Genomic DNA, 21,628 nt, shown 5'->3' on the forward strand with positions numbered 1-21,628 from the left:
TATTTTCATTAAGTAAAATTTTATTTCTGTCTTGTCTATGGCTGACTTCAAGACACATTAAACAAGAGAATCTGAGGCCTAAAAAGGCAAAAATATTTATTATTTGGTCCTTTACATCAAAATCTTGCTGGTCCCATGGACACAAATCAAATGATGCCCATAGAAAAATCAGAATTTAAAAACTGCTCCCTTGAGATTAAAATATTATACACTTCTAGTTTAGTTTGTGGTTGTTTAACTAACTTTAAAGTTAATGTTCCTTGCTGACAAAGCAAAATAAGATTTGATCACTTTTAAAGATTTAAAGTTTAGAAAAACCCCAAATCATACAAAGTATAGGAAAAAAAAAAAAAAAAGAGAGACAGAGAAAAGTAATATAACAGACCAAAGGAAAAAACACAAGGAATAGAGACATAACTGTCACAGAGAAGTAAGTGTTAATGGCTTTACCTAGGATTCACTAGATGGTAAGCACTATTACAAGGAACACCTTCAAGCACTCCACTGACTTTACTTAAAGGGGAATGAAGACAGTTCCTTTCCTACTAGTATGTTAACATTGTCATTCACAACTAAACATTCAACTTCTGCACATCTTTCTCCCACATCTTCCCAAGCACTTACTTCTCCATTTTTTAAAATTACTGATTTCAGTCTATTGTTTCTAAGCTTAAAAATAAAAATCAGGAGATAGACTCAAAAGTTGTTTAAAAAAATACACTTAAAAGTTCTAACTCCAGGCCGGGCACTATAATCTCAGCTATGTAAGAGATGGAAATAGGGAGACTCAAGGTTCAAGATTAGGCAAGTCAAATAAAAGTGTTAGCAATACCCCCATCACAGTCTGAGGCTGGCCTTAGATGAAAAAAAACAAAAAAACCACAAGGAAAATAAAGCAAAAAATGGTTGGGGTTGTGGCTCAAGTGGTAGAAGGCCTGTCTGGCAAGTATTGAGTCCCTGAGTTCAATCCCCAATAGCACAAAGTTCTAACTCCACCACACACACACACACACACACACACACACACACACACACACACACAGACATCTTGACATCATTCTAGAAGGAAGGTCTGAAATATGGAGACTTGGATTTCAAGAGAGATCTAAGAATAGTTATTTATAATCCCTAACACATCCTAAATATGTAATTAAACTGTATTTTAGCTTAGTGAAGCCCACCCAAATCAAGTTTATTTTGAAAATAGTGTAACCTATGACATCAGTTTCCCCTACCTCCTTAAAGTAAGCAAAGATTTTTCTTTTATTGTTGTGCTGGGTGGTGGTAAATTGTGGCATTAACAAAAGTTCTTACGATGTATCAAATATTGTTTTTATAAATACATTCTATAAAGTTTATACATTTTATATATTGAAAACTTTAATAGTTATTATTTATTCACAGAATTTCTAATAAATTTAAAGTTATTCTAATCCTTAAAATTTCTTAAGTATATATGTATCAAAATGTGATTAAATGTCACATCAAAATCATATTTTATTAGAAAAGAAAAAAATAAAACTATCTGAGGTTAAAAGACTAACCTAGGGATTTACTGTATATGGATAAAAATCTAAACATCATTTCTTTTAATAAAATATTCTTAAGATTTCTGCACTTCCTAGATAGCCTGATTGTATGCAATAAGGACATTACTTGTTCTTTAAGATTGTATTATTAATTCAACAAAAATCTTTATATTCATAGGAAACTTCATATCTTACTTGACAATTACCTTTTCTGTAATAGGGAAGAGAAGCAACACTGCACACACAGGTCTTGGTACCATGCTAAGGAGCTCAGGATCCATCCCATACACATCAACAAATTGCCAGTTAGGATGCAGACCTAATTGTTTGAGAAACTAAGAAAAGAGGAAACAGTAAAATATTACATGATAAAAGAAAACAAGGATGGTGTTTTTGTTTTTTGGTGGTTGTGGGGTTTGAACTCAGGGCCTCATGCTTGCTAGACAGGCACGCAACCACTTAAGCCACTCTGCCAGCCCAGGATGCTGTTAACAGGGAAATCATCAACAACTATGTACTATGTATCTAATACATAAAAGGGAACATAATACAAAGGTGGGCGTAGGTAGCTCACATCTGTAATCCTACCTACTTGGGAGGCTGAGATCAGGAGAATCAAGGTTCAAGGCCAGACCAGGCAAATAGTTCATAAAACCCCATCTCCAAAATAACCAGAGCAAAATGGACCAGAGGTGTGCTCAAGCAGTAGAGTGCTTGATTTGTAAGTATGAAGCCCTGAATTCAACCCCCAGTCCCACCAAAAAAAAAAAAAGGAATATAATACTAATATAAATATTGCTGATGTCTAGTAAGGATGCAGAAAGGCAGCATATATCAAAACATCAGGTTTATGGACTGGTGGAGTGGCTCAAGTGGTAGAGTGCCTGCCTATCAAGCATGAGACCCTGAGTTCAAACCCCAGTACTGGGGAAAAAAAAAAAACCAACAAATCATCAGGTTTTGTGCCATAAATACATATAACTATGTCGAGTAGATCATAATAAATTGAGGGGGGGGAGGAGAATGCGGTAAAGCAGATTTGCCATGAACAGGGTAGGAAGAGACAGCAATTGTTATCACATAACAAACATTTAAAACATTCATAATATATGCAGCAAACTCTTTTTTATAAAACCTATTCCTTTGCATAAGCCAGGACTTCACCAAATACATACAAGTTGACTTGGCTGTATACTCCAGCACTTGACACATCAAGGGCTGGAATTATTTTAACAGGTTTTATTTACATAGTTTATCCTGTTAACCAAAACTAATGTCTGAAGTTTAATGATAGCTAATTATTATCTCAATGAATAAGCAAGTCAAAACAACCCCAAGTGACTTATGTGAACACCAGAAAATGCTTGATGCAGCACACAGCTGACCTTCTGACCTCGAGTACATGAAGAAACCTACTCAACTTCACTGCCTCAATTACATCTGGCAAATCAACTGTCACAGACATATTAGTGGCTTTTAAAACTCTTATGTTTTCATTGGAAGACAAAAATGTCACATCTTACTATCTCATAATGAGAAAGAAAAAATAACAAGAATAATGCTAATTTCATAGTAAGATCTTAATTCTGTATTGAAAGAAGCAGATGATTTTTTAAAAAGTATACCATCATAAATGAAGTTTGAGATGATAGGAAATAAACAGGAATAGAGGAAACAAAATCATATTTAAAAATGCATCAGTGAGGCTGGGCACAGTGGACCACACCAGTAAGCCAAGCTATTCGGGAGGCAGAGGATGAAGAGGATTACAGTTCAAGGACAGCTCAGGCAAAGTTAGTAGACCCCATCTCAACCAATAAACTAATGGGACTGGAGTTTGAACTCAGAGCTTCTCGCTTGCAAAGCAGGCGCTCTACCACTTGAACCATACCTCCAGTCCATTTTGCTCTGGTTATTTTGAAGATGGGGGTCTCTTGAACTTTTTACCAGGGCTGGCACCGAACTGCCATCCCTCCACCTCACCCTCCCAAACAGCTAGGATTACAGTCATGAGTCATTGGCGCTCAGTTGTTTTTCTCATATTTTAAAAAGGTGTTACTTTTACAATAGTTATATGTAATTTGTAATTTATAAATCTGTAAGGACAGGTTTTATTTAAACTTATAAAAGTCTTAAAAATATACAGTACCCCCAAAAATCTTTCACAAAGAAAACTGTTTAAATATGCACTTATAAAACCATCTCTACACAAACAGAAGCAAGCAGGAAGGGGGGTTTTATAACCTTTAATGCCAGCCTTCTGGCTTTTCTAGTTTAAACAGAGGGTGACAAAGTAGCAAAAAAATTGATGAGTTCACTAAATTTTCATAATGTCTCTAAAATATTGGCCAATTGAGAAATATAATTCATAAATATGTGACCATAAAAGAATTTTTAGATGCCTGAAATTCCAGGTAGAACAAATGTGGAAGGATTGCACTCTGAGTACAGCCCAAGCAAAAATGTAAGATCTTATCTGAAAAAAAGGTGGGGGGAGAAAAGGGCTGGGGAGTGTGGCTCAGTGGTGACAAGTGCAAGCAAGTGCAAGGCCTGAGTTCAAACCCCAGTATTGCCAAAAATAAATAAATAAAACAAAACACTGGGTGTGGTGGGGCAACCTGTAATCCTAGCACTCGGGGAGGCTAAGAAGATCACCAGTACCAGTCCAAGCTGTGCTACATAGCCAAACCCTGTCTCAAAAAAAAAAAAAAATAGTAATAATAGCAAGTAAAACGAAGTAAAAACTGAGAAAAAGGAAAAATTCACTTTCCTTTCAACTTTCTCCTAAAGTCTAAAGTTATGTTCTCTTTTTTGTTTTGTGTGTGTGTACACATAACCCATGCTAGGTATTGAACCAAGGGCCTCACACATTCTAAGTGTGTACTCTACACCACTGAGCTAAGCCCCCAGCTCCTCTCTGGCCTTTAATGGTCTGTTTTGTTACTAATTCTTAATGATATGAATTATGACAGAAATTATACTTATCTAGTAATTGCTTCACATTACTACCATTAAGAATATACTAGTAGTAATTGCTAGGTGTAGATCTAAGAAAATAACTAATAATTAAAGAGAAATTGTGACTTGGAAACTAGCAAAAATCAGTTTTAAAAGGCCAAGTAAAAACTAAGACAAACAAAAACTATATTATCTAAGTCCAAAATGGAGAAACATTGAAGACATTTTTTGTAGAAATTAAGAAAAAGGGATATTTACTGCATGCTCAGTATGGACCAACTACAAATTATAAACAAAGGTGAGGCAATGCTAGTTTGGTTTCAAAGTGTATCACTCAAGATAATGTAGTAACAGCCCACTGTACTCAACAAAGAAAGATGACTCAGCATGGATTCTATCAGCTTTAGAAGGCCTCCTCCCCCATATTCCCCCTCCCCCTCCCCCCTCCCCTGCCTCTTTTTGTAGAGAGTTTCACTATGCAGCTCAGCCTGGCCTCAAACTTTTGATTCTCCCATTTCATCCTCCCTAGGGCTTGGATTATAGGCCCATGCCCCATGCCCAAATTGGATGGCATTAATTTATAAAGACCAGTGACAAAGAAAAGAGGGGCCTAAAAGGTGATCAGGAATGATTAGATTTTGGAAGACATAAGAGCTGAAGATTACAGGCATGTTCAGAGAAAACGTAAATTATTATGATCCTTGGCCCCAGATATTTTTAGTAACATCAAGGAACAGAAATTAGATTTACTCTGAGTAATGGGAGGACAGATGAACAACTGGATAAGTTGTGAGAAAGCAGATTTTGTTCCAGTAAAAATAAGTACTATTCTTCTAATCATATATGATTGTCATTGTTATGATAAAAATTAACCACCTTATGATATAGAATACTGCTCACTGAAGTATTCAGGACAAAGATTCATAACCACATTAAAGATAATTCTAATAAAGGTTCTCTAGAGCAACAAAAACAGCTTTCTAAGTTCTATCTTTCAATAACTGTTGACAGCCACTTACTGGCCAGAAACCACTTTTGGTATGCCACACACATTCCTACTGTCACAGAACTTTACATTCTAGTGGTAAAAAAGTAAAACAAATAAACACATAAGCAAACAAGATAATTTCCCAAAATCGTAAGTAATATGAAAAAAATAGCTAGGTGTGGTGGTAGACACCTGTAATCCCACCACTTGGGAGGCAGAGGCTGGTGGATCTTGAGTTCAAGGCTAGCCTGGATTAAGTAGCAGGACCCTATTTTGAAAAGAAAAAAATAAAGAAAAAACAAAGAAAGCAAGACAGAGATGATAGTAGCACAGATTTGTCATCAAGGAGAGACTCACTAAGGAGTTAACATGAAATTGAGCCACTGATGACAAAAAAAGAACCAGTCATAAAACAAGCTATAGTAGAATGACTCAGGTGAAGAATGAGCAAGTGCAGACTCTGAAGCTGAAACAGACTCAGCATTGCAACAATGCAACAGAGCAGGGGCAGATGGGCAGTATCATTTCATCTGGCCATGTAAGAAACTTGCTTTGCATTCTAAGGACAAGCGTGGAACTCCACTAGTGTCTTACGGAGATAATCACAAGATGTCTTTTGTATTTTTGTAAGACCAATTGAGGCATATAGAGAGAATATATTTTTAGGAAAGTAAAAGGACAAGTAGAACTAGTTGTAAGGCTATTGCAGTTGTCCAACTTGAGAGTGGTGGCTTACATTGTGACTTAAACCAAGAAGATAATCCTCAAGTTTGGGATAGATTTTGAAAGACAAAACAATTAAGACTTACAGATAATTTGGATCTGAGGAATGAGTGAGGAAGATCAAAAATAGCTCAGATTCATGGAGTGTATACTTTGTTCCAGACATTACTCTGCATATTTTAAATGTAGTAATTTATTTAATCCTTACAATGATCACACAAAATTAGGAGATATGCAAAATTAAGAAACGGAAGTACAAAAAGATTAGGAAACTGCCCCACAGTCTCAGAACTGGTACGTGGCAGGTCAGAGATTTTAACCCAAGAAATCAAATCAACATAGGTAGCCTCTTCAAGATAGCACAGTCAGGGAGAAGAGTCACTGACATGGACTTGAGCACTGGACAGATGGCAGTAGTCTTGAAAGACTGGGAAAGAAATGTGTTTAAAAGAAGTAGGAGGATGAAAGGCCACATTTTCTTTTTGGTAGCTCTACATCATCCAGATGGAGATATCAAAAAGGTAGTTAGAGAAATAAGTTTCCAATTTGGTGGAGAAGCTTGGATTTATGGGAACATAGGGTTAACCATGTGATGACTGATGGAATGAAAGCTATATAACAGAAATGTCGTCAGGGGGAGAACGCACATAGAAAAGATCTGTAGTCTAGGAAGAAGCCTGAGGCGCTCCATAGAAGGTGGACATGATCTAATAAAGGATAATGTAGGAAACAGTTGGCACATTAGGAAAACCAGAATCACCAGAGGAGCCAAAAAATGCATGGTGTTCCAGGGATGAGTGGGCTACTCTACCAAATGCTGCTGAGAAGTCAAGAAACATAGTAACAGAAAAGTGACCACAGGATCTGGCAAAATAGTGGTCATTAGTAAACCTAATAAAAGAAGTTCCTATGAAATAATGGAATGGACAAAAGTTTGATAGCATGAATACAGAGGAGAATGGGAAATGAGATGGCAACAACAGCAGCTAGGGGCCTTCTCTGAGGAAAGCAAGGAAACAGGCAAGGTGGTAGCTAGAAGAGGGCTTTTTCCCAAGATGGGAATCTGCTAACTAGAAACTCTTACTCCACTTCCTGAGCTAGGATTATAGGCTTGTGCCTTTTTTGTTGTTGTTGTTGGACTGGGGTTTGAACTCAGGGCTTTATGCTTATAAAGCAGGCACTCTACAACTTGAGTCATACCATCAGTCCAAAACATTATAATTCTTGATGCTTAATTATCTGTAACTTTCCATCATCTGCAAGTTGTCTTGCCCCTTTAAGTGTAGATGTAAATAATGTAGAGCTTAAATCTTTTAATGAGTTTTTCTGTCTCTTTAATGACAGTATGGTAAGTCCTATTTGTAGCATGGTAGAATAACCTTAAAAGAGGTTGACAGCATACTAACAATAAAAGAAATCATTGCTTACCACATCTATTGAGACACAAGGTTGTTAGCTGATGCTTGACAATTAATTCTAATGTGCATATAGTAGATATGCAACAACCCCAAGCATTATTACAGCATAAAACAGTATTGTTCAAACTAAGAGTTAATAAAACATGCAACTATCAGCTGTAATAGGGTGAAATCAAGATCAAGTCCATCTTATTATTCCATTAGGTTGGGAAAATAAAATGTAGAGATGGGCGGAGAATGGTGATGCACATCTGTAATTCCAGCACTGGAGAGGTGGAGGCAGGAGGATCGTGAATTCAAAGCCTCATTCACTATAGACTGAGTTCCAGGCCAGTCTGGGCTACATAATGAAACCCTGTCTCAAAAACAAAAAAGTACAAAAACAACAAGAGAAAAGTTGGAGATAGATGTCATTGTTACTAATTGTCCAAATCATAAGTCATTAGTTACATTTCTACTCATTTTCTACTCTGTTCTGCATAAAACACATAAAGAATAAAGAAACAGTCACAAATAAAACTAACCATTTCTTAAGAGTCTTGCCCATTCTCCCACTAAAAGCATATTATCTCTTCAATAAAGAAAACAATATTTAAGAGACTATCTCACCATGTAGCCCAGGCCAACTTTGAAGTCTCGATTGTACAGCCTCAGCTCTCTAGTGCTGGGCTTACAGGCACGTGCCACCATGTCCAGCTAAGAAAATGTTTAAAAACTGAAACATACGAAAGCATCCCAGGTGTAGCATACAATTAGTACTAAATAACATCTTCCGTTTATGTCACCTCAGAAAGGCCTCCTGTCACTATCAACCTATTAGGTTTCCAGCACAAAACATTATTTAATTTTTTCATTGTACTTGTAATAATTGCTAAATGATATATTTGCTTCTGTGTTTGCTTTCTGTCTTCCCCCTGGATTAAAAAGCAGAAAACCATAAATGTTGTAATGACCAAAGCATAACCACTTCCTGTGCAGACAAGTGGCATTATGAAAGTTGCCCTCAAAAATATTATTTAATCAATGTGAATAAGGGAATGTGTTTTATAGTTTATCAAGATCACCTAGGAATGAGGTCCAACAACTGAATCACAGAATATAAGCGTCCAGTTACATGAGCTTATATTTCATTAAAACAATAAATGTCACTTGAAAAGTTTTGCTTTTTAGTGTCACTCTTCATTTACGTTTATGTGGACTTGGTATTATTTCTTCCTTAAGTGACCATCTCAAGAGATTTAGAAAAATCACTTTGGAAAATTGAATATTGATTCATAACAAAAATCTCAATCTTCCCATCCTATTCGGCTACATATTTGAGGTCCTAACCAGTGCAATAGGGGAAGAAAAAAGAAAAAAGGCATACTTTTCTATTCACAGAAAAAGCACCTGTCTATGTAGAAAATCTCCAAAGCATCTACAGAATGGGAAGGAGCCCTGGAACTAATAGGCCAATTTAACAAAGCAGTAGGCCACAAAGTTACCATATTAAAAACCAGTTCTATTTTTATATATAGCAATGGACAACTCAAAACTGAAAATTTTAAAACAGTACAAATTACAACAGCACCCAAAATCATCAGCTACATAGGTAGAAATCTAACAAAATATGTCCAAGAACTACATGATAAAACTACAACACTGATGAAATCAAAGACCTAGGTAAACGATGAGATGTAACTCCTTTATGGATTACAAGACTCAACACTGTTAAGATATTTTCTCCAAAAATATATCTATATCTATCTATAGATTTGATACGTTCTCCATTTAATTCACAGCAGGACTTTCTATAGAAATTGATAAACTGATTCTAAAAATTACATGGAAAGGCAAACTAGAACAGCCTGAACAATTTTAAAAAAAGAACAAAGTTGGATTCATACTATTTGATTTGAACACTTCTTATAAAACTGCAGTAATAAAACAGTTGGTTTCTGGTTAATTAACAGACACATAGTTCAATTGAATAGAAAGGAGTCCACATATATGGTAAATTGATTTTTCACAAAGGCGCAGAAATAATTTTGGATTCTATCTGAAAGAAATACGCTTCTTTCCCATAGCATTAAACCAGAAATTGCAAACACTGATTTCTACAGTCTTTAAGATTCTTCTCTTAACAAAAAGTGTTGGGGGAAAAATGAGAACTAGTTTTGAAGGGCTGAAAACAAAACAAAATTAACATCCATAAGAAACAATACCATAAGAATAATCCAAAAGACAAGTGCTGCATTTTTAAATTTTGTACATTTTTAAGTACTAAGGAGATAAGAGTTGTGATAACAGTCATCTCAAAAGCATATAGTAAAATTAAATAAGAAGACAAAGGGGGTTGCTGCTTACATTAAGATAAAGCCTATCTACTTAACTTTCTTTGCTACAAGCTTTGAAAAACAAACCCTAATTTTTTTGTTTTTTTTTTTTTTGAGGCATGTGCACACTATGTAGGCCAAGGGGCCTCAGCCTCCCAAGTGCTGAGATCCCAGCACGTGAGAAGGAAGACTAAAAGTAAAGGAAGGAGTATATCATATGATAAACTAAGCGGGCAGTAAAAGATAAACCAGTTATTAAGAATGAAAAAACAGAAGACAAGACACACCTGAGCAAACCAAAAATTCACAACTCATAGCACTTATGCTTTTAATCGAGTGGCTGAAGGATGTCCCCTTCCCCTCTTCCCTCCTGGAGCTCCAATCTCCAATACCCACAACAATCTTAAAAAAAAAAAAAAAAAAAAAAAGTTGCAGGTGGCAAAGAAGGGCGAGGGGACTTACTTAAGCTTTAGATGGCATAAAAAGCAACTGAATTTCCAGTTTTAAAGGACTGGAAGAGAAGGGGGGCGTGGCGGGGAGAAGTGACCCGATGCGGCAAGAGAAGATGACTGGAAGGTGATTTCACAGCCCAGGCGGTGGATGGAATTACAAGGACTGGGTGGGCGAGTTTACAAAGCTCGGAGTCAGGAAGTGATGGCCAATTAGTCACCCAGGAGGAGCAGAGGTAGGACAATCATGGAATCTGAGGACAAAGCCAAGAGAGCAGAGGGGCAAGGATACGAAGTGGGCGTCCCCCCCACCTGGGACCCTGGGACGCGGCCGGCGGAGGGGCCAGATGCTTCTGGGGCATCTCCAGGAGACAGGCAGGTGTCCTGGAGAGGAGGACCCGCCCGGCCCGACCCCGAGGGACCTCACGGAGTTAAATCCCAGAATCCTCGGGGGCGTGAGGGTGACGGCCCGCAGAGAAGCCGGCCGAGACGACGGAAAGGACTCCGGGGTCCGGGGCGACAGACACCTCACTCACCTGGTTGGTGACCTGAAATGAAACAAGAGAGCATGACTTAGAGGCGCGCACGCAGACGAGATGCTCCCCTTTGCCCCTGCCCGCGGCCCCCGGCTCCGACTCGCGCAGCGCTCACCTCAGGATTGGCCTCCAGCGGCAGCCAGCGCTGACCCTCCATGGCCGCTGCGCCCAGCCCCTCTCCAGCTCTGACAGCCGCCGCCGTCGCCGCCGCTTCCGCCCCCGCGCGCCTTGACCTGGAACCACCCAACCCTCCGCCTTGCAGGGGGGTACCGAAGAACGAAGGACTCCACAGTCCTATAGCCGCCTCATCGATCCCTAAACAAACACAATTCAAGTCTTGCGCTCTATGTTAATATGCTTCAGAAAGGAGAAAAATGGAGCAATGTCCTTATTTTGGTAAACAAACAAAATCTGAACCCGCAGTGAGTACCTCTTATTTTTGGACTCTTCCTAACCAAGCTGAGCGCTCGCGTACTACGCATGCGCCACGTGCTGGCCCGGGACCGCATGCTTGAGGGCGCCCTCCCTTTCTTGCAGTGTAAACCAGAGGCACTAGGGGGCGCTTCGCTAAATCCTAGTCTACAAGGGAGGGACCAAGTCGCTAAGCCGTCAAAAGGTAACAAGGGCAGAGCATGACTCCTTGGAATCATGGCCCTTTGCTCCTTTGGGAGGGTGCAGAAGTGATGCGTTTGCCTTGTCTGCTATTGCGAAATGAGAGATAGATATGTATATTTAGTTCCGCTTGACAAAAAATGTAGAGTACCTACAACGAGTCAGATGTTGTACTAAGCGTTGGGACACAAAGCTGTTTACTGTAGAGGAGGTGGAAAAGAGAAGAGTCATAATAAAATGTGATATGTCCATGGTAGTGGTACCCTGCGGTGTGCTAGACCTACAAGTAGAGACATGTAGCTAAAGGAGAAGGGAGAGGGATGTCCAGAAGGCTTCTTGGAGAAAGCGGATTCCGCGTCGGGACCCTTAAGAGATAATAGACAGTAGGCAGGCAGAGAGGAAGGTCCTCTGAACAAGGGAAAGTGAATTGTGGCAGGTTATAGGTGATGCGAGAGACATAAGCAGGGGTAGCCCAGATAAAGGGAGCATCTGAGCTTTGCCTTGTTTCCCCAGGACTTAACTCAAAGTCTGACACACAAGAATGGCACTGAAGAAGTAGTTCAGTGGTAAAGCTTTTATCTAGCATGCATGAGGCCTTAGGTTAGATCCCCAACATCACACAAAAAAATCTTTTTTAGTAAAGAATAGTATGATCAGCTATGCAGAACCATCATTTGTCAACAATATGGGAAAACTGCAAGAGAGTAATGCTGAAGAGAATTGAGGCAGTAGTCATGGAGATGGAGAGGAAGACACAGATGGAGATACTGTTTTGAGGGGTTATCCCATTGATGAGCAGGAGTGATCAATCATTACTCCACAATTTTGACATGAAATAAAATACCTATTATTACTCTATCTCAAGGGTGGGAATTTAGGGTGACAGTGTTTAGGGAGTAGGAAAAAGATGGTTATGCTGCTTTTCTTAGGGAACGTTCAGCTCTCCCATCCATGTTCTTTTGACTCAGGCAATTCCAATTCCTTGACTCGTCTTTCTTCTTCTCTATCTGGTGAATTGCTGCTATATCCACCCAACATTATGATTTAGTAAATCTGGCAATGCTCAGCTCATGATAGGCAGCTGTAGTTACAAAATCACTTGAGATGCAGGGCCAGGCTTTCAGTCTTTACTAGAGTCCAGAGATATGCCAGGGCCTAATTTTTAATAGATTGCTGCTTGGAATGCCCTTGCTCCAGATCCCTGAAGTTCTACGCTGTGACTCTCCTGTATGACTTGACTAATACTCCACACAACATCCTTATTGATCATAGACAACTCTAACTTCATTGAATCTACTGAGCCAGGGTCAAATACAAAGGAACCTTTTATTCCAGCATGGATTCTTATTCAGAAGGATGCCCTCTCAAACTGGCATCCTTCCATTCCACCTAAAAAATATATTGCGACTGCCTTTGCAAGCATGGTATGTGCTATCTCCAAAAGTCTAGGAGACCTGTCAACTATTCTGCTTCTTTTCTATCAGTAGGTATTGCAAGACGCAAACAGCGCATCATTCACTTTAGGTTGTTTTAGCATGCCCCAAACTTTTACCCACAAAAATGTTACAAATGTACCAGGCCTCTAATCTTCCTACAGTTTAACTTCCAACCTGGCATGAATGCATCTATCATGGTATGAAGGGAAGTATTTCTCAGATTTAAATGGGCATACAAACACCTAGGAAATCTAAAAATCTGAAATTAAGTCATTAATCTCAAATGGAGCCCAAAATTTGGCATCATTGACTCCTTTAACCCTACCTTTTCCCACATCCTTTGTCAGATGACTTTGGAATTTTTCCTAGCCAAAGACAAAATTCTGCCCATCCTTAATATTCATGGATTCTGCATTTCTAATTTTCCTGCTTACTAAAATTTATTTGTAACTCTCAAAGTAACAATCACAGCACTTTTGCGGTCATTCACAGAAATGCACATAGTGGCAAAAAAATTGAGTATCAAGGTGAGGTTGAACAAGGTAATACTCTGCCTTTTTGTTTCAGCTTTCATACTGGAAATAACTGTCCTTTTCATGATCTATTTAGTGCTACATTTCCCCCAATTTTCTGTTGGTGATATCATTGAGTAAAGTACCCTAGGGTTCCAGTGCTGCCTACTGCTCCCAAGTGCAAAATGTTGTCATGGGCCTTACAGAGAAAGTCTGTGTGTTCAAGTAAGCTTTTTACAGGCTTTGAGTTATAGTGCTATTGGCCATAGTACAGTGTCAATGAATCAACAGTATACATTGTGTTTGTAGAGAGAAATAAATGCACATAAAGCAAATTTATGTATTGATCAGCTGATGAAAATATGGTAACCAGAAGCTCACAGGAACCTAACCTGTATTTCCCCTAGGAGCAATGGTTCCATATTTACAAATTCAGTATTCATTATAGACCTTGTAGACCACCAACTCAAACATTGTACATTTCATTCTTTTGAGTATGCATAACATCATTATAAGGGAAAGTTTTATCAAATATCATTTTTCAGTTTTAAACCAAATATATGGTGTGCCAATACAGTGTCCTAGTGATATGCAACCTATTTATATAAATCCATGCACTTTTAATAACTTTAGTATTGACAGCATAATTCTGATGATTGTCAAAGAATATCAGGGTTTATCACCCTTTCCTACTTGACTACACACAGTTTCATTTTTTTCAGTAACTGAAGAAAGCATTTAGCTTTGCAAATTCAGTAGTTTCTATTCAAAGACAGCAAGAAGTTTTTGACAAGTTAACGTTTGATGCCTTAACAAGAGTACTTGTGACTCCAAAACTACTCTGTCATTCTTATAAATTTCTTTCTAATTTTCTAAGGGTTTTGGTTTGGTGATTTCTCCAACCTTAAATTGAAATAAATGATCCTGTCGATTAATCTGTTGTTAAAGAAAAAACTTAAAGGAGTTAAATTTAACAAAGTTTATTTGAACAATTAAAAAGTCTAGAACTAGGCAGCACTCTGGACCACACTTGGTTCAGAATGTCCCACCCCACCACGTGTGCTGTTACATTTTTAGCCAAAGAAATGGAAATGACATAAAAAAATCTGATTAGTTGTACTTGGCATTTGCCTTATATGGCCATATTGTGATCAGTTGGCAGTTTGTGATTAGCTGAGATTTGGTTGCTCTGTTACAAGAATACACTTTTAAGTTAGGATACAATTCTTGTACACATCAAACTTGGGTACAGTTCACAATGTACAGAGCCCACTCTGGATAAAACTTTAGTACCTAAGTGTGGAGACAAATTGAGGCCATACTTAACTGAGTTTAACACTACTCAAAACTATCCACATTTTCAGTAATTGTAAATTGTTTGGTTACTTTGCAGGGACACATGGAGTTGTCATTCCTCTAGCAATCCGTATTTACTTCATCAAAACAAATTTAAAATCCACTGTTCTGTCTTTACACCTATTCCCATAAGTGATAAATTTTGTTATGCCAAATCACAGGACAATCTTCAAAAGACATTTTAAATGGCAATTAAACAAAAATATATGGCTAGAAATACCCATAACTCAATAGAAGTGTTGCAGGGCTATGACCAAGTTCATGAAAGCTCCTGCAAAAACAACTTAGTCACAACTGTTGCTTGGGTAACCATCACTGGATGAAGACATCTGATGCACTATACAGTATAATTGTTAAGCTGTTGAGTGTGGGAGGAAAGAAAACATGCTTAAGCACTGATGGAATTCAGCAGAGTGTCGGAGCATGTGCCTGTAATCCAGCCACTCAAGAGGTTGAGGCAGGAGGATCACGAGGTTGAAGGTTAAAACCAACCTGAGCAACAGATGAAATTCAGTATTTGTTCAACACCTGACTTAAATTTGTGATTACACATGTAGCCAGCACAGAGAATCTTCCAGATTCAGATCCCACCCAGCTGCCTTTGTTGTAGTGCCAAACTACTGTCATAACATAGCCTTGTAATTGAAAACATACCAAAGCCTTAAATAATTTGGTCTCATTGGTCCAGTATGAAATAATAATTTTCCTCACTTGGTCATGACTATAATAAAGTAGCTGTGTTTCCATAAGCCAGGCAATTCATCTATTTCAACCACGTTTTAAAAAGAGGTTCCTTTTAAGCAAAAGATGGCACTGTCTCTTTGCAAATTTCAGGTAAACTGCTGATTGGCCAGGTGAAACTTCATTCAGAGTTTCTGATATAATTTATTTTGTTTTCTTTAATACGTGGTGAGGTCATATTTAGCAAAAAAGCTATGTATTTTAAGACCTGCTTTAAGTTCTAAAACCCATGTGATGTTAGTAGTGATCACTCCTAGTCCCAGTTCTGCATCTTTGCTTATGGTGCTGTTGATTACAGCCATCACCATCACCCCACCACTACCACCACACCACACACACACACACACACACACACTTGCACAAGCACTCATATTCTTAAATAGCCAGAATAAAAAATTACAATATTCAATCAGCAGAAAGCAGCTGAGGATTTTAGCAAGTACCCTCGGAGACTGGAATCCCTCTGGAGTTCCCTGAAACTGGATTGCAGACTATAAATTAAGGCAGACTGTTTGAAGTTTTTCCTGGGAGCTTGGTGATGTTGCTTGACATTCCTGAACTTCAGAGAGAAGTTTAAAATGCTTCAAATGGAGAGAATGCATTGCCTACATAACTTGCAGACTTCTTTGTAGGACTGAGTATCATGATGATAATAAGAGCAGCTAGTATGTAGCACCTACCATCTTCAGGATCTTGGCTATGTACTTTACATGCATGATTTTGTACATTCTGATTAAAACCTCATCAGACAAATATTTATAATCCTATTTTTACAGTCAAGAAAGTTGATGCTCGATACCTTAAAAGCAACTGAGGCCAATAGGAAAAGGGGAACAGGTACTAGAGAAAAGGTTAGATCAAAAAGAATTAACCTAGAAGGTAACACCCACGCACAGGAAATCAATGTGTCAATGCCCTGTATAGCTTTCCTTATCTCAACCAGCAAAAAGCCTTGTTCCTTCCTATTATTGCTTATATTCTCTCTACAACAAAATTAGAAATAAGGGCAAAATAGTTTCTGCTGGGTATTGAGGTGGGGGAGAGGGAGGGGGCGGAGTGGATGGTAAGGGAGGGGGTGGGGGCAGTGGGGAGAAATGAACCAATCCTTGTATGCACATATGAATAATAAAAGAAAAATGAAAAAAAAAAAAGAAAGTTGATGCTCACAAAGACTAACTTTTCTGAAGTCGCACACTGAGTAGTATAAGAGGGACTTGGATTGGGGCCTGGGTAGCTCTAAAGTTCCCAGCACTTCATTGATATCTTCCATTGTATTTGTTTCCTAATATTACTGCAATAAATGTCTGCAAATTTAGTGGTTTAAAACAATACATTTTTTTTCTGACAATTTAAATGTCAGAACTCTGAACTGGATCTGTCTGAGCTACAATCAAAGTTTAAACAGGGCTGTCTCCTTCTGGAATCTATGCAGGAGAATTCATTTTCTTTTCCTTTTCCAGCATCTATGGCTTCCTGCATTCTTTGGATCTTGATCCTCTTCTGTGTACGAGGCCAGCTGAGTCTTTCTCATATGGTAGTACTCTGACAACTCCCTTGTGACTCTAACTCATCTGCCTCCATCTTCCACATTTAAAGACATTTGTCATTACATTGCTTGCATCTGAGTAATGCAGAAACATCTCTTTTTAAGGTCAGCTGATTAGCAACTTTAATTCCCCTGGACCAATAATATAACATAGTTATAGATTTTGGGGATTACGGATTAGACATCTTTACAGGGTCATTATTCTGCCTAAGGCATGTATTGATTATATAGGATGGTACAGTATGGTATAATATAGTATAGCGTACATGTTATTGGGCATTGAATATTTTCATTTTTCTAGCATCTTTTTGTATAAGTTATGTTGTATCATTCTTACTTCTCTCTCCTGCAGGATACCTCATTCATCCCCGTTGCTGCTAGTGACTCTACCAGTCACACAATTCTACTCCTTACAGACACATCAGGGGGGCACAGAACAAACAAAAATAGTAATGCATCACTGTAGACCTGATATTGGTTCAAGGTGTGGGTGAGTGACCCAAGAAGTTAATCAGTCTATCAGTCTTTCTCTGAGAATTGGATTGAAGACAAGTTTCTCTTTCCTGTGGATCATGAGCCATATGGCTGTGACTGTAAATATACTGGTGGTCATATGTCTACACGCACGTACTCCTTCCCCAACAACATATGAGGAAGACAAAGAGAATGTACTCAACAGAGAAGCAGGCCTGATCACAGCTGAAAAATGGGAGACTGAGCTCTTATGCTACTTAAACCTCACAATTCTTTTGGCTCTGCAATGGGTTCTACCCCTACATTTCAGAGGCTATAACTATAAGGTTATAATTTCTGCTATATTACCTTGAGTTGGATTTATAATGCTTGGCATAAAGAGCCCTAAAATAAACACTTAAATTGAAGTATTACTTCATGTGTGTTAATTCTGTATCCTTCATTACACCCTAACCCTTATGACATCAGAGTTCATGCAATAGTGCTCCTCCTACAGAGCAAGGAAGATTATTGGAAGGGCTCCAAAAGTATTTTGTGATTTATATGTTACTCTCACATGTCACTACATTAAAAAAGTATAAATAAAATAGCTGTTATTTTAGGAATTTTGGTGCTGTGGTTGGTAAAAGAATTTACCAATGACTAGCAAATGTAAGAGCAAGAAGTTTATTAAGCAGCAGGAAGGCAAACACAAGGGGTTGCTGTCCTGATACGAGGTTTGGGACTGGCTTTTTTTTTTTTTTCAGTACTAAGGTTTGAACTCAGGGCCTTGCACTACGCATGCACTCTATCACTTGAGCTGCAACACCTCTTTTATGGGATTACTTGGTGTGGGTGGGATTAGTTTAGGGATATCTTGCAGCTGTGACCTTGACTTCCTCTGAACATTTTGCGTAAGCATTTTTGTAACTGAACACTGTGGCCTTGGCCTGCTGTAGAATGTGGCCTCCGGCTGCAGCTGAACACAGTGACCTTGACCTTCATTTACTCCTTATGTTTGGGTAAGCTCTCTTGTTCCTGACTCTTGTCCCCCTTAAAGATGTTATACCCACACATCTTTAATTTTTGCATTTCTTGACTCTATATCTATATTGTAGTCTGTATTTTACATGTGTGAAGCTTATGTAGGTTTTAATCTCTTATAGGATGGGAGTCTTAATGGAAGTTTATCTTGTCTTTCTGAATCAATGGATTTTTGGAAAAGGGTACACATGTGGAATAATATAATCAATAATTTTATAAAATACATAAAAACCAGAAATAACAAAAATTAATTTTTAAAACATATATATCTTCTTACCCTTTTGGAGCATTTTTACAAAGTTAAGATGTTTGAGTGTGCTCTCTCCCTCACTCCCACTTCAGCCTTGGAGTATAAATCTGATGGCAGTCAAGAGATAAAGAGAAAAGATTTCCTGACAAATGGAACTACTGCACTGACCAACTGGATGCACAGTAGTGTTCTATCTTTGCATCAGGCTTCCTCAGGAAAGAAAGCACTTGATTCATCCAAGGTCTATGTTCCTAAGATAATCAGCACATTTATCCAGATTCAGTAGTAGTGAGTAGGAGGCTTTTGGGACCCACCTTTTCATTACAACATGCTAGGTATAGTTTCAGATGTTTGTTTTATATGCATTAACTAACATAATCCTCCAACAATCCTATGAGAGGTGTTTGTAGTAGGCAGAATTTAAGATATGCCCAGTACTTAAAGCTTCTCATTCCCTGATTATTCAGTGAAACACTAATCTAGGTAATTCTGTGAAGTGACTTTGCAGATGCAATTAAAATCATATATTGTAAGATAAGGAGGTTATTCTTGTTTAGTTGGATATGCCTAATCTAACCATTTGAACCCTTGAAAACAAAGAGCTTAGGCTTCAGTCAGAGAAATGTGGTAAAAGAAGGAATGAGAACTCAGAGAGCATACAAGGAGTGTCCTCTACTATTGCTGACTTTGAAGATGGATGGGAGGAGCACAAGTAAAGGAATGTGGATGGTCTCTAGAAGCTGAGAATTGCCACCTAAAATCAGCAAGAAAACAAGAGCTGCACAGAACTGAATTCCGCAAACAACTTAAATGAGTCTGAAAGAAGATTCTCTCCAGTAAGGAACATTTTTCTGTCATCACCTTATCAGTGCACGTTTAGGTTAGAGACTAAAGAGAATTAACACTCAATTCAACACTCAATCAGATGCTTTTTGTGGGTGGGGTAGGTAATAACTGTCAAGAATATTCTTGAAACAACTGGGAATATTTGAATTTGGTCCATGTGTTAGATAATTCTACTTAATCAGTGTTAAATTTCCTGAATTGTTTAGGAGAAAGCTTTTATTCTTAGGAAATACATGCTTAAGTATTTAGGAATGAAGTATTCTCATTACTATATTTGTAGGTAGCGATAAAGCCAATGTGTAAAACAGTGAAACTTGGTGAGTCTAGATGAAGAGAATAGGGATGCTCCTTGAATTATTTTTACAATTTTTCTGAAAAGATTTCCAAGTTTTTATTTTTTTTTCTTTTCCTTTTTCTTTTATTATTCATATGTGCATACAGGCTTGGTTCATTTCTCCCCCCTACCCCCACCCCCTCCCTTACCACCTACTCCGCCCACTCCCCCTCCCCCCTTCAATACCCAGCAGAAACTATTTTGCCCTTATTTCTAATTTTGTTGTACAGAGAGTATAAGCAATAATAGGAAGGAACAAGGGTTTTTGCTGGTTGAGATAAAGATAGCTATACAGGGAGTTGACTCACATTGATTTCCTGTGCGTGGGTGTTACCTTCTAGGTTAATTCTTTTTGATCTAACCTTTTCTCTAGTACCTGTTCCCCTTTTCCTATTGGCCTCAGTTGCTTTTAAGGTATCTGCTTTAGTTTCTCTGCGTTAAGGGCAACACATGCTAGCTAGTTTTTTAGGTGTCTTACCTATCCTCACCCCTTCCTTGTGTGCTCTCGCTTTTATCATGTGCTCATAGTCCAATCCCCTTGTTGTGTTTGCCCTTGATCTAATGTCCACATATGAGGGAGAACATACGATTTTTGGTCTTTTGGGCCAGGCTAACCTCACTCAGAATGATGTTCTCCAATTCCATCCATTTACCAGCGAATGATAACATTTCGTTCTTCTTCATGGCTGCATAGAATTCCATTGTGTATAGATACCACATTTTCTTGATCCATTCGTCAGTGGTGGGGCATCTTGGCTGTTTCCATAACTTGGCTATTGTGAATAGTGCCGCAATAAACATGGATGTGCAGGTGCCTCTGGAGTAACAGTCTTTTGGGTATATCCCCAAGAGTGGTATTGCTGGATCAAATGGTAGATCGATGTCCAGCTTTTTAAGTAGCCTCCAAATTTTTTTCCAGTTTGGTTGTACTAGTCTACATTCCCACCAACAGTGTAAGAGGGTTCCTTTTTCCCCCGCATCCTTGCCAACACCTGTTGTTGGTGGTGTTGCTGATGATGGCTATTCTAACAGGGGTGAGGTGGAATCTTAGTGTGGTTTTAATTTGCATTTCCTTTATTGCTAGAGATGGTGAGCATTTTTTCATGTGTTTTCTGGCCATTTGAATTTCTTCTTTTGAGAAAGTTCTGTTTAGTTCACTTGCCCATTTCTTTATTGGTTCATTAGTTTGGGGAGAATTTAGTTTTTTAAGTTCCCTGTATATTCTGGTTATCAGTCCTTTGTCTGATGTATAGCTGGCAAATATTTTCTCCCACTCTGTGGGTGTTCTCTTCAGTTTAGAGACCATTTCTTTTGATGAACAGAAGCTTTTTAGTTTTATGAGGTCCCATTTATCTATGCTATCTCTTAGTTGCTGTGCTGCTGGGGTTTCATTGAGAAAGTTCTTACCTATACCTACTAACTCCAGAGTATTTCCTACTCTTTCTTGTATCAACTTAAGAGTTTGGGGTCTGATATTAAGATCCTTGATCCATTTTGAGTTAATCTTGGTATAGGGTGATATACATGGATCTTGTTTCAGTTTTTTGCAGACTGCTAACCAGTTTTCCCAGCAGTTTTTGTT

The 21,628-nt window shown here is 38.3% G+C and overlaps 1 protein-coding gene across 4 annotated transcripts in view; it reads right to left on the minus strand.

The window, feature by feature from the left end:
- The window catches only part of Uchl3 (ubiquitin C-terminal hydrolase L3), a 47,738-nt gene extending 36,606 nt beyond the window's left edge, over positions 1-11,132 (minus strand). Inside the window, exons 1-3 of one of the 4 annotated variants that reach the window (XM_074043220.1) lie at positions 11,032-11,132; positions 10,693-10,928; positions 1,736-1,864 (exon numbers count right to left, since the gene is read on the minus strand). In XM_074043220.1, the coding sequence (XP_073899321.1) occupies positions 1,736-1,810 (75 nt within the window). In that variant the 5' untranslated portion in view covers positions 1,811-1,864; positions 10,693-10,928; positions 11,032-11,132. Of the gene's footprint in view, positions 1-1,735; positions 1,865-10,393; positions 10,590-10,692; positions 10,929-11,031 lie in introns of those variants that run through there. The other 3 variants (XM_020182355.2, XM_074043218.1, XM_074043219.1) reach the window with 3 other exon arrangements.
- Positions 11,133-21,628: the final 10,496 nt, after the last annotated feature.

This window comes from Castor canadensis, chromosome 10, assembly GCF_047511655.1.
Source record: "Castor canadensis chromosome 10, mCasCan1.hap1v2, whole genome shotgun sequence".
In the NCBI taxonomy this organism is placed as follows: domain Eukaryota; kingdom Metazoa; phylum Chordata; class Mammalia; order Rodentia; family Castoridae; genus Castor; species Castor canadensis.